General features: G+C 44.3%; 1 protein-coding gene across 1 annotated transcript in view; it reads left to right on the forward strand.

Annotated features, from left to right (window-relative positions):
- CNNM4 (cyclin and CBS domain divalent metal cation transport mediator 4) overlaps positions 1 to 9,642 on the forward strand; it is a 35,306-nt gene extending 25,664 nt beyond the window's left edge. The window contains exons 4-7 of the mRNA XM_089537440.1: positions 172 to 341; positions 916 to 1,015; positions 3,739 to 3,926; positions 4,644 to 9,642. Coding sequence (XP_089393566.1) covers positions 172 to 341; positions 916 to 1,015; positions 3,739 to 3,926; positions 4,644 to 4,850 — 665 coding nt within the window. The 3' untranslated portion in view covers positions 4,851 to 9,642. The remainder of the gene's footprint in view (positions 1 to 171; positions 342 to 915; positions 1,016 to 3,738; positions 3,927 to 4,643) is intronic.
- Positions 9,643 to 10,966: the final 1,324 nt, after the last annotated feature.

The raw sequence follows: 10,966 nt of genomic DNA on the forward strand, positions 1-10,966 counted from the left end.
TGGACTGGGCTGCAAGGGGAAGGAAAGGAGGTTGCATTCTTATGTGTGACTGCACCTTTCTTTCTTTCCCCTTCTGAGCTGAGACCTGCTGTTTCTTCCGCATCCATTTGGAGTTTCCCCATTTGGGTCTCACTGTTGTGTCCCAATCCCTGCTCTCTTTTTCTGTTGCAGAGGTGACCCAGTTCACCCCAGCCCTTATTTCGGAGAAGATCCTCCTCCGTTTGCTCAAACACCGCGACGTCATCAATGAGCTGAAGTTCGACGAAGAGAACAAGAAGGCTCCCCAGCACTTTCTGTTCATCCGGAACAAGCCGGCCGACTACTTCATCCTCATCCTCCAGGTAGACCCCTGTTCGTCTCGGTTCTGTTCCACAAGAGAAGATGGACCAGATTTGCAAGGAGGGTGATCAGAGTTTGGTACCTGTTAAGTACGGTCTCCAACTAGGGATGTGTTGGTGCATTCATGGTCACACTCATTCTCTGATGATCTTCTTCATCAAAGAAAGCAGAACACATCTATGAAAACCTCTGCTACAATTTATTTTGCACAGTTAGGTCCAAAACACACAGCAGAAACAATCCAGTTTGAGACCGCTTTAGCCGCCTTGGCTCAGTGCTAGGGAATCCTGGAAATTGTAGTTTACTGTGGCACTATGACAGAGGAGGTTAAATGTCTCACAAAACTACAGTTCCCAGAATATATATAATATTCCAAAAAGCAAACCTTGATTTAAGCCCTGGATGGGGGAATCCAGGGATAAAGAATCCAGGGATACAGAGGGCTGACTGTACTGTGATAACTCAATATAGTCATTATTAATTCAGTACGATGAAATCAAGCTGTAGAATTTCCTGGCCTCTTGTAGCTTACGTATTGTTTTTCTTTCTTTCTTTCTTTCTTTCTTTTTCTTACAGGGCAAAGTGGAGGTGGAGGCGGGGAAGGAGAACATGAAATTTGAAACCGGACCTTTCTCCTATTATGGGGTGATGGCTTTGAACCCAATTGTCACAACAAGTAAGCACTCTGATGTCTTTCTCTGGCTATCAAGGGAGCCAAATGGGGATGGGACAGAAAAGAGGGCAAGGCAGAAGACAGGCTTTAATGCAAACTAAAAAGTCAAAGACAGATTCACTCTATGCAAGAGGTGGTCCACTTGCTAGCCATGGGCCAAACGTGGCCCACAAAGCATTTTAATAGGCATCCCTAGTGGACCTAGGAGTGGCTCAAGGCTTGACCATTGAAACAAAAGTTTCTCACTGTGTTTTCCACAGTGTTTCCACTTTTTCAGCTGGATGCTGAAGGAAGTGGTCAGGAAAAAAGATCAATTTGTTGGAAATGCAGCGTTGGAGGAGAATTTTATGGACACTATAGGTTGCCAAAAACTGTAGAGTTTGACTACCAATTTGTAGTCGAGAGCAAATCAAAACTGAATTTTCACTAGAAGCCTCGGGATTGTTTTGAAAATAAAGTGAGAGAAGGCAGAGCTGTGGCTGCAATTGCAGGAAGACTTAACAGCAATAACAATGGAGCAATGATAGGAGTAATAATAATAACATCAACAACAGATAGCTGGTGATAGTGCTCTTGGAGCAGTTCCGCAATATCTGATGAAATTGTCATGGATAGGTTGCTGTTGTTGTGTTCCTCCAAGCCATGTTTGGCTTATGGCAACCCTAAGGTGAAACTGTCATAGGGGTTTCTTGGCAAATTTCTTCAGAGGGAGTTTGCCATTGCCATCCTCTGAGGCTGAGAGAGTGCTGCTTGCCTAAGGTCACTCAGTGAGTTTTTATACTTGAGCGGAGATTCAAACCCTGATCTCCAGAGTCATAGTCCAATACTCAAACCACTATGCCACCCTGGCTCTCATAATGACATTACTTGGAATGTGCCCCATTATTATACTTCACAGATTCCTAGGTTCTTGGATAAACTCTGAATCATCGACGGCCCAAAACTGGAGCCAGTAACATCTACTAGACTGTGAAACTGAGATGATAAATGATAATTATAGTAATAAAGCAGAAGAGAATGCTTGGAAAGGAAAGGAGTCGGGTAGAGACATGGGCAAAAGATGCTGCTATTTTCCAAGAAAAACACCTTTCATGGTAGCTGATGCCCGCTGGAGTTGGTGGCATGGAGGACAGGGTCCCCAGAGACAAAACCAACCATGTCTCACTTGCAACCTGGCTTTTTGCCTTGCGCAGTCTGCCAAATTTACCTTGTTGTTGCTGTTTGCCTTCAAGTCCTTTCCAAGTTATGGCAACCCTGTCATGGAGCTTTCTTGGCAAGATTTCATCGGAGGAGATTTGCCATTGCCATCCTTTGAGGCTGAGAGTATGTGACTTGCCCAAGGTTACCCAGTGGGTTTCATGGCCAGGAATTGAACCAAGGTCCTCAGAGTTGTAGTCCAACACTCGAACATGCTGGCTCCCACCAAATCTGCCGACCAAATTTGAATTTGAAGATAGCAGATTTTGCCGGTTACATGACTTTGGGCAAGTCGCACCCTTTCAGCCCCAGAAAAGCACTTGATAGGCTCGCCTTAAATCCCAAACGATCTGAAGGCACAACAAATAATTGGTTGTGTGGCAGTGTTAAATGTGAGACGTGTGCCATCTAGTGGTCGGCTTTGGGCAACCTTGGCGTGCAACTTCAGCCTCTTTTGGTCTGCATCACCGAACGTGTCGTGGGACCCTGCACTGGTCATGCTTTTATCTGAACATCTGTTTCCTTTCTTTTAAAATATATATGTACGTATGTACTGAGGTTTTTCCTCTCAGTCAGCAGTGGTCAAAATGCAGCCTTCCCAAAGCTGTTAGACTGCAACAACAGCAATCCTCACCATGGGCTGGACTGACTAGGGTTGATGGGAGTTGCAGTCCAACTATATTGGGAGGGCATCCAGGAGAGGATTTCACTGTGCCCTGGGATCATTTGTGTCGGTATGTGTGAGTATATGTAAGGAAGATTGCCTTGTGATCATTTATGTGAGAGGCATAGAGATGGGGTGCCATTTTAATTTGTCCACCATGTTTGCATATGTGTACGCTTCTTCTTTTGAAATCAACCAGCGAAGTTGATGCCATCTTGATTTTCTCTTTCTTTGGCGTCTCTGTCTTGCATTTGATTCTTCCCTCTGTGGTTGTGTGTATGTGTATGTGTGTGGTTTTGCATCTAGCTCCACCTGTCACAACCCATCGCCAGTCCATTATGCAGCGAGGGTCTTTGTATTCCAGAGTGTCAGGTAAACCGCACTTGTGCATGGAGTGAGAGGTGTGCATTAACCCTTTGCCTGGGCTTTTTGGGAGTCCAACGGATTGCGTTAACTAAGCATGGTTCTTTAGGGCAGCTTTCATTTGGGTCTATAGAGTGGTGGAGAGGAAAGCAAACAGTACCACTTTGGGACTGCAGCTTCCCTTGAAAGAAATAAAAAAGCAGAGTGTTATGGACTGAGTGTTGGGCTTGGACTGCAATCCACTTGAGTCTGACCTGTGTCTACCTTACAGATTTATCAACAAACTAAAATAGTTAAGGTGCATGGAGTTCCAGAATGAACTTAGTAGGCTCCCACAACATAATAAGCTTATCTCTTTTGGAGGGGATGTCATTCCCAGAATCATCAGTCCGCCAGTTGTGGGAGCAATGAAACCAAGTGGCTAAAAGAAAAGAGGAGAGATCATTGGGTTGATGTTGGAAGGAAAGTGGATAGTTCTTGGCTCACATCTCTTTGCATTTAGTTTCAGAGGTGCGTTCTCCATCTCACCTGAGCAACCTGAACCGCTCGGCATCACTCTGCTACCATGAGCGCTCCGATTCCCTCTCCTCCACCTTCAGCGGCAGCAACAACCAGCTCAGCGCCAGTGCCAGCTCACAGTACATCTCGGACTTCGGCGTCCGTGCCCTTACGGATCTGCAATATATCAAGGTGAGGCTTGGCCCTGGTTCTCCCAAGCAGTCAATGGAAACAACATCTAGGCTGGACCATTTTAGTCTACAGCTGGGACTGACAGGACTGAATTCCCTGCCATCCTAAATATAGACTCGACTATAAGTCGGCCTCATGTATAAGTTGAGGGCAGGTTTGGGGGCCAAAATTATCGATTTAGCTATGACTGGTGGATAAGTGGAGAGTAAAACGTAGGGGTATGTAACAAAGGATGCAGAGGTAGTTTATGGTGGCATCAGAATTCCCTAGCATTGAGCCAGGGCAGTTAAAGCAGTTTCAAACTGGATTATTTCTGCAGTGTGTTTTGGACCTGTGTGTCTTGTCCTTATGGTTGACAGTGTGTGTTTCCATTGACTCATGGCCAGGCCATTATAACTTTTGCTCTTTCTCCATAATGTAGCCAAAAGAAAATGAATTGTCCAAACTGTATGAGTTTGTGTTTGTTTTATTTGTGTAATGTGTACACATGGTAGAATACATATATATATATATATATATAGATAGAGAGAGAGAGAGAGAGAGAGAGAGAGAGAGAGAGAGAGAAGTTGCCTTTCTACATCTGGTGCTCCCAAGCTGTTGCATTCCAGATGTGTTGGACTACAACTCCCAGGGAGATGGAGAGCAACAGCTTGGGAGCAAATGTTTTCCATCCCTGGCGAGGATTCAGCTTTCTCGCTTGCTTCCTCCATCCTGCAGATCACCCGTCTCCAGTACCAAAATGGCCTCATGGCCTCGCGTCTTGAGAGCTGCCCCCAGTCCCCCGAAGGCGGACCCCCAAAACTGGACACCTCCTTGTCGGAAAAGGGGGATGCCTTGGGGGTGACCGACGAAACAACCAGCCTTTTGAACGAGAGGAACTGCCAACACAAGACCAACCACAGCCCCTCGGACAACGTGGTCTGACCCCGGCTTTAGGCGACCGGGCTTGGACCCCAGCTCGCCGGAGGCTCACCTTCCCTTCCAAAGACACGACAGTGCCCACGACGAAAGGATTTGGGAGCTCCTGACCCCCAACAGACCTCAGGTTGCAGTTGCAACCAGGGAGAGAAGCAACTTTCCAAAATCGCGGTCTTCTCTAAGCCACCTCCTGATCTTCTCTTTTCTGCGGCGGGATGGATTTTGATCCCTTTTAAGGGAATTATTTGACCAACTTGCCTGGCTGCCGATGACAAGGTTCTGGATGCTAAAGGGAATCCTGGTTACGGAGTGTCAGATTCCCCCTACCCAAACAAATCTGCTACAATCCGGATTCACCCCCGGTTTGCGTTCCGGCAAAGATTTGGGAAACGGGGGGAATTGGCTACCCAGAGGATATTACAAAGGGAGCTCACTTGCTGCTGTTTTTCTACGCTGGCTTTTTTTTAATTAGAAAAAAAAGTTGAAAGAAACTTACGGAGATCGCACAACGGCCGCGTCCAGGTCTGTGCGGAAGGGAGCCTTTCCATTCCAAAAACTGCGATTCTGGTTTTCTCTTCCGCAACTGAAGGCTTGGAAGGGGCATCGGTCCCTCGACCTCCATTCCAGGAACCCATCGGTACAGAGACTGCCCAAAACTCACCCGGCGGAAATGAAAACGGTAGCCATAGCCATAAACAGCCGTCTGTGGATAAGTCAGGATTCTTTTCGCCCCCATCTCAGGGAGTTCTGAATCTTGTATGTTGTCTATGGAGATGTTCTGTTTTTCTTCTGTTTTTTAAAAAATCAAATCACATTAGGGATCGGAGAGAAGCGTCTGAGAAAGTATCGGGGAACTAGGTTGGGTTGAAAAGTTGGTGGGATCTATCTGCCCCAGCGCTTTGCCTCTATTTCTGGGCAATCGCTTTTTCCTCCCTTTGCATTTAGTTCTCTGTCGGTTCCAGGATAATAATGTCACATCGCGAGGAGTCGTAATAAAACCAAGCGATACTAAAACCAGTAGGATCCCAAGAGCGGTGGGATGAAATGGGTTGAAGCTTTGGAAACATTACTTTTTTGCGCCACAAAAAAGATGTAATCCAGAACAGCAACAACAAAAAGTTCCTTTTCCAAGCTCTGAAACCTCCTGCCTTTTAAAAAAGTATGGCAGTGTCAACCTCCCTGCGCACAGAAACGTAGCACAACAGGGGAAAAGCCTAGATGAGAGCTTTTCTCCCCAATGTGCTCCTTTTTTCTCCTTGCCTTGGCAAGGAGGTATGTTTTTATTGTTGGATAGTGGGATATTTACAGTGGGGAAGATTCGGCAATGATATCCCCTTGTTTTCAGTCTCAAACGGTACTGTCCCTTCTGCCACTTTGTGTCCAGATTGGGCCAAGGAAATGATTCCAAAGAAATATATTTAATGAATAAAGAATATATTAAATAAATTCCCCCAGACTTCTGATTTCAAGGTACCCTGTAGCTCCGGTTAAACAGTCGCAGAATTAGTTCTGGGATATGCTTCGTGGCATCATCTGTTTTTGCAGAATTGGAGGTGGGATGGGGAAGACCATGGATCTTAAGAGGACTGGGTTTGTCTGCTAGCTGTGTAACTTCTATGGAGTGCAAACAGAGATGATAATAGGGTTTTTTGTGGGTTTTTTGGTCTATGTGGCCATGTTCTGGAAGAATTTATTCCTGATGTTTCACCAGCATCTGTGGCTGGCATCTTCAGAGATAAGAATAAATGTATACAGCCTTTTGTTGATGGTGGATAGAATGCAATCCATGGGTGTCATGCATCCCCAAGCTCGCCTTTGAGCCCCCTTAAGCCCCTATCTCTTCCTCACCCCTAGTTTTTTCTTTCAAAAATGTAATTTTGTGAGCAATTTTTTGCCTGAAAATTGCACGGAAAATCTCACCAGCCACACAGCCTCCCCTGGAACTGCTCCACTACCTTAGATATCCTTGGCACAACTTCACTTGCTCTCATCATTTTGAGAGAGAGTCTATAGGAAAACAGGCATTAGGGCTTGCTTTAGGTGGGATGTAGTCCATGGCAAGGGCCCCCTCCATGCAGTTGCCCATTCCTGGTCTAAATTGATCTCGGTACATAGAGAGATCTTGACGCACCTTTGAGACTCACTGAAAGAAAGAAATTGGCATCCTGAGCTTTCCCAGGCTTCAGTCTACCAATTCCATGCTGCCAACTTCTTCCTTTCAGTGAGTCTCAAAGGTGCTACAAGATCTCTCTGCGCACTGATTCTACAGACTAACATGGCTATAGCTTTGAATTCTACCTAAATTGATCTCAGTTTGCCATTTGAGCCAAGGAGAGACCAGTCTTTCATTGACACATTTGATAGTAAATTCACAAATGCAACGTCTCAAAGCATAACATTTTTGGTTTGGAACAACTGGTTTGGAACATTACTTTTTTGGTTGGGCATGGCCACTTTCCCAAGCAACGCTGGACTAGCAATTTGGGTTCAACGTACAAGTGTTGTCCTGTTGCTGTTGTTGTGTGCCTTCGAGTTGTTTCTGAGTCATGGTGATCTTAAGGCAAACCTATCATGGGCTTTTCTTGGCAATATTTGTTCGGAGGAGGTTTGCCATTGCCTTCCCCTGAGGCTGAGAGAGTGTCACTTCATGTGGAGGACTGGCCCAGACAAAGCAATGGGTCTGTTCAGTAGGCAGGCAAAAGGGAATCAGCAAAAGTACCGTACACCTATTTTGCAAAAGTGCACCCATTTTGCTTGAGTTTCCGTTCATCGTGAACCTAGGCAGGCACCTTATAGGCCTCCAGACTTTGCTGAATGGCAGCTTGCACCATCTCCCATGATGTTGGCAAGAGCTGATGGAAGTTGTAGTCCATCAACATCTGGAGGGCTGTGCGTTGCCCACCCCCCACCCCCAATATAAACAGTTCTAGTGTGTGAAGAGCAATTGCAAGATTGGGGACCCAACTTTGCAACAAACATTACAGGTGTGCAAATGTCAGTTGGACACACTTCTCTCCTTGTATATCAGAGGGCTTTTCGAGATTGTCTCTCTGTGTTTGTGTGTCTGTGTGTATTCATCCTGTACTTTAGCGTACAAAATTCAGAAACGTCTAAAAAAATACAGATTGCGTCTCCCTTATCCAAAACGCTTGGGGCCAGAAGTGGTTTGGATTTTGGAAGGGTTGTTATTTGGGGGTTTTGGAACACCTGTATTTGCACAGACAGACATAATGAGATATTTTGGAGATGGAACCCAAGCCTAAACACAAAATTCAGTTGTGTTTCATATACACCTATTTTGGATATTTTGGGTTTTGCGATTCCGGATAAGAAAGGCGCAACCTGTACTGATAAAACTGAAGTAAGATAAGTAAATATAACAATGGTTTTGGACATTGGGAGAGAGGGACCTGATAGAGCCTGGCCTGCCATGGTTAACCTTCTAGATCTACCACCTTCTACCATCCATGGTTTCTACTCCATCAATAATAATAATAATAATAATAATAATAATAATAATAATAATAATAATAATTCAGGATAAGGGAGATGCAACCTGTACTGATAAAACTGAAGTAAATTAGGTAAACAGCAACAACAGCAACAACAACTATTCTGGACATTGGGACCTGATGGAGCCTGGTCTGCCCTTTTCAAGCTTCTAAATCTACCACCTTCAACTATTCAATGGTTTTTACTCCATCGTTATCACCAATAATAATAATAATAATACAAACATAAAGCACTATTTGGTCAGTAGCTAAATGGCATAGAAGGAAAAGCTGAGAAGAAGGAAATCTGGAAGTGGTTGCAGACCAGTGGTCCATTCGCACTACAGAATTATTGCACTATTGTTCCACTTTAACTGGCATGACAGCCTCCTATGAAATCCTGGGGTTTGTAGTTTAGGAAGGGGATTTTGCCAGTCATTTCTTCCAACATTCCCACTTTCGGCATTTGCTCCTGAGCTTGCAATGGGAAAAATACTTTATATTATTATTTATGGCTCTCCGAAAAGTAATGTTTCCCGGCCGTAGTTTATTCATAGCTGGGGAAGGAGTGGGAACCATTGGCCTTCCAGATATTTCTGATTTCAGCTCCCAGAAGCCTCCTCCAGCAGAGCCACTGGTAAGGGATTATGGGAGCTGTAGTCCAAAACCTCATTTCTCCAATCCCACTTCAAAGCAATACTTAATTCGAGAAACCGGGGCAGTGCTTTTGCCCAAATGCTTTCCTTTAAAGAAAAAGCAAAACTATGCAAGAAGTCAAGATTTATCAGGTCTGCTTTCAAAAGGAGTAAGGGTTGTGTTGTTAGCCAATAACGCAATAGTGGGGGATAATGGGAGTTGTAGTCAAGCAATATCAGAAGGGCTCCACAGCCAGGGAACGGCATCCATTTTCCCTTCCTTTGGGGATATCTAAAATGGATATTGAAACGATTTTCTTGGGATCTATGTGCTTTAATTTAATTTGACCGCAATAGATGTTCTTCATCCGAATGTAGCTTTTCTGTTGGGTTTCTCACATTTCTGTTTTGTGTGGCAGGAGATTGTTGGGGTTATATTTTCCCTTTTTTCAACTGTTATGGTTATTATTGTTACTATTATTATTCCTAAGGAAAGCACAAGTGGTGTCTCAACATTTGCCCCTTTGCGGGTGACAATGATGTGTAACTTATTGTATTATTGTTGTTATAAATAATGTTTTGTTTCCTGATTTTAAAAGTACAGAACACTTAAAACTTAAGATCCTGGCTCCCTCGGGGGAGGTATGCTTTTTAAAAAATGACAATAAATGATACCAAATCAAAAAAACGTGGTGGAAAACGAATGATATTTTACTGTTTCAAAGCGCTTCTTCCTTTTTGGATTGCTCTTGTAATTCCTGGAGCAACATGGTTGCAGGATCATACAAGAACAACAGCATCCAAAAGCCACAAGACAGTGTATTTTGGATTTCTTGTACTTGGAAACATATACATTACGTTGAAAGTTAAGACAGTTCCAAGGAGACAACTTATTAGGGTTGCCAACTTTTTGGCCAACCTCTGCTCCTCTACAGAATTTGCAGTCATTCAGTTGATGATAACATGGCTGCAATTCAGAGGAAGGCATTAGGAGAGCCACTGCCGCGGACTATGAAAACCATAGGGAATTTATGGGGTTGCCTTATGTTGATAAGACGACTTGAAGGTACACACATGTGCAGCACCAAATCGCATCTGATCTTGGAAGCTAAGCAGGGTGAACCCTAGTTAATACATGGATGGGAGGCCACCAACAAATACCCAGTGCCATAGGCAATATTTCAGAGGAAGGAATTGTCCAAACCACCTCTGAGTCTTCTTACCTAAGAAAACCCTAGGAAATCCATGGGGTCGTCTTATGCCAACATGCAGCTTGACAACACCAATGCGCACACCTGCGCATGTATGTGAACAAAGGTGATTTCATCACACATTTTCAGCGTTGCACTACAACTCCAAAGGCCAGGGTTCAAATCCCCGCTCGAGCGTAAAAAACTCACTGGGATCTGGAAAAGGAATTGATACGATGAGTATGGATATATTAGCTGTTAAATTAAAAAGATGAAACTTACACAAAGTAGAACAGGACTGGGCTCCAATACTACTGTGAGAAGGTAAACTTACATTTGTCGAGACGCTGATTGTACGCACTGAGAGCGATCGAAATACATTAAGCTAGATTTTAAATATACAAAAGAAGTGCTGGGGAAAAAGCATTACTTTTGAATGGAAGAAAATAAAGATTTGAATGGTAAAGGTGTATGCAAACTGGATGAACGGGAAAGTCGATTCGAACCCTGGTCTCTAGCGTCCTTGTCCAAAATCTTATATGCATAACCTGTTTTGGCACCCGCTTCAAGGGCTGGAGATCTATAGGGCTTTTTTTAAGGCCTGTCACCTTCTCTGCCAAAGAGTCCAAACTACAAATTCCAGGACAGCATGGCAATTAAAAAAGGGGTGTCAAATTGCACCAGTAAAAATGGTTTACTGGGCTGAAACGATGGATTCAAACTGGTTTCGGTCCTGCTGTCCTTCTTATTTGCATTCTTTGCAGAGTGGAAGGTGACCTTGCCGGGCTACATTTCCTTGAGCCGCC

The sequence above is a fragment of the Sceloporus occidentalis genome, unplaced genomic scaffold (assembly GCF_023333645.1).
Source record: "Sceloporus occidentalis isolate IW3139 unplaced genomic scaffold, rSceOcc1.0.p SCAF_9, whole genome shotgun sequence".
Classification (NCBI taxonomy): domain Eukaryota; kingdom Metazoa; phylum Chordata; class Lepidosauria; order Squamata; family Phrynosomatidae; genus Sceloporus; species Sceloporus occidentalis.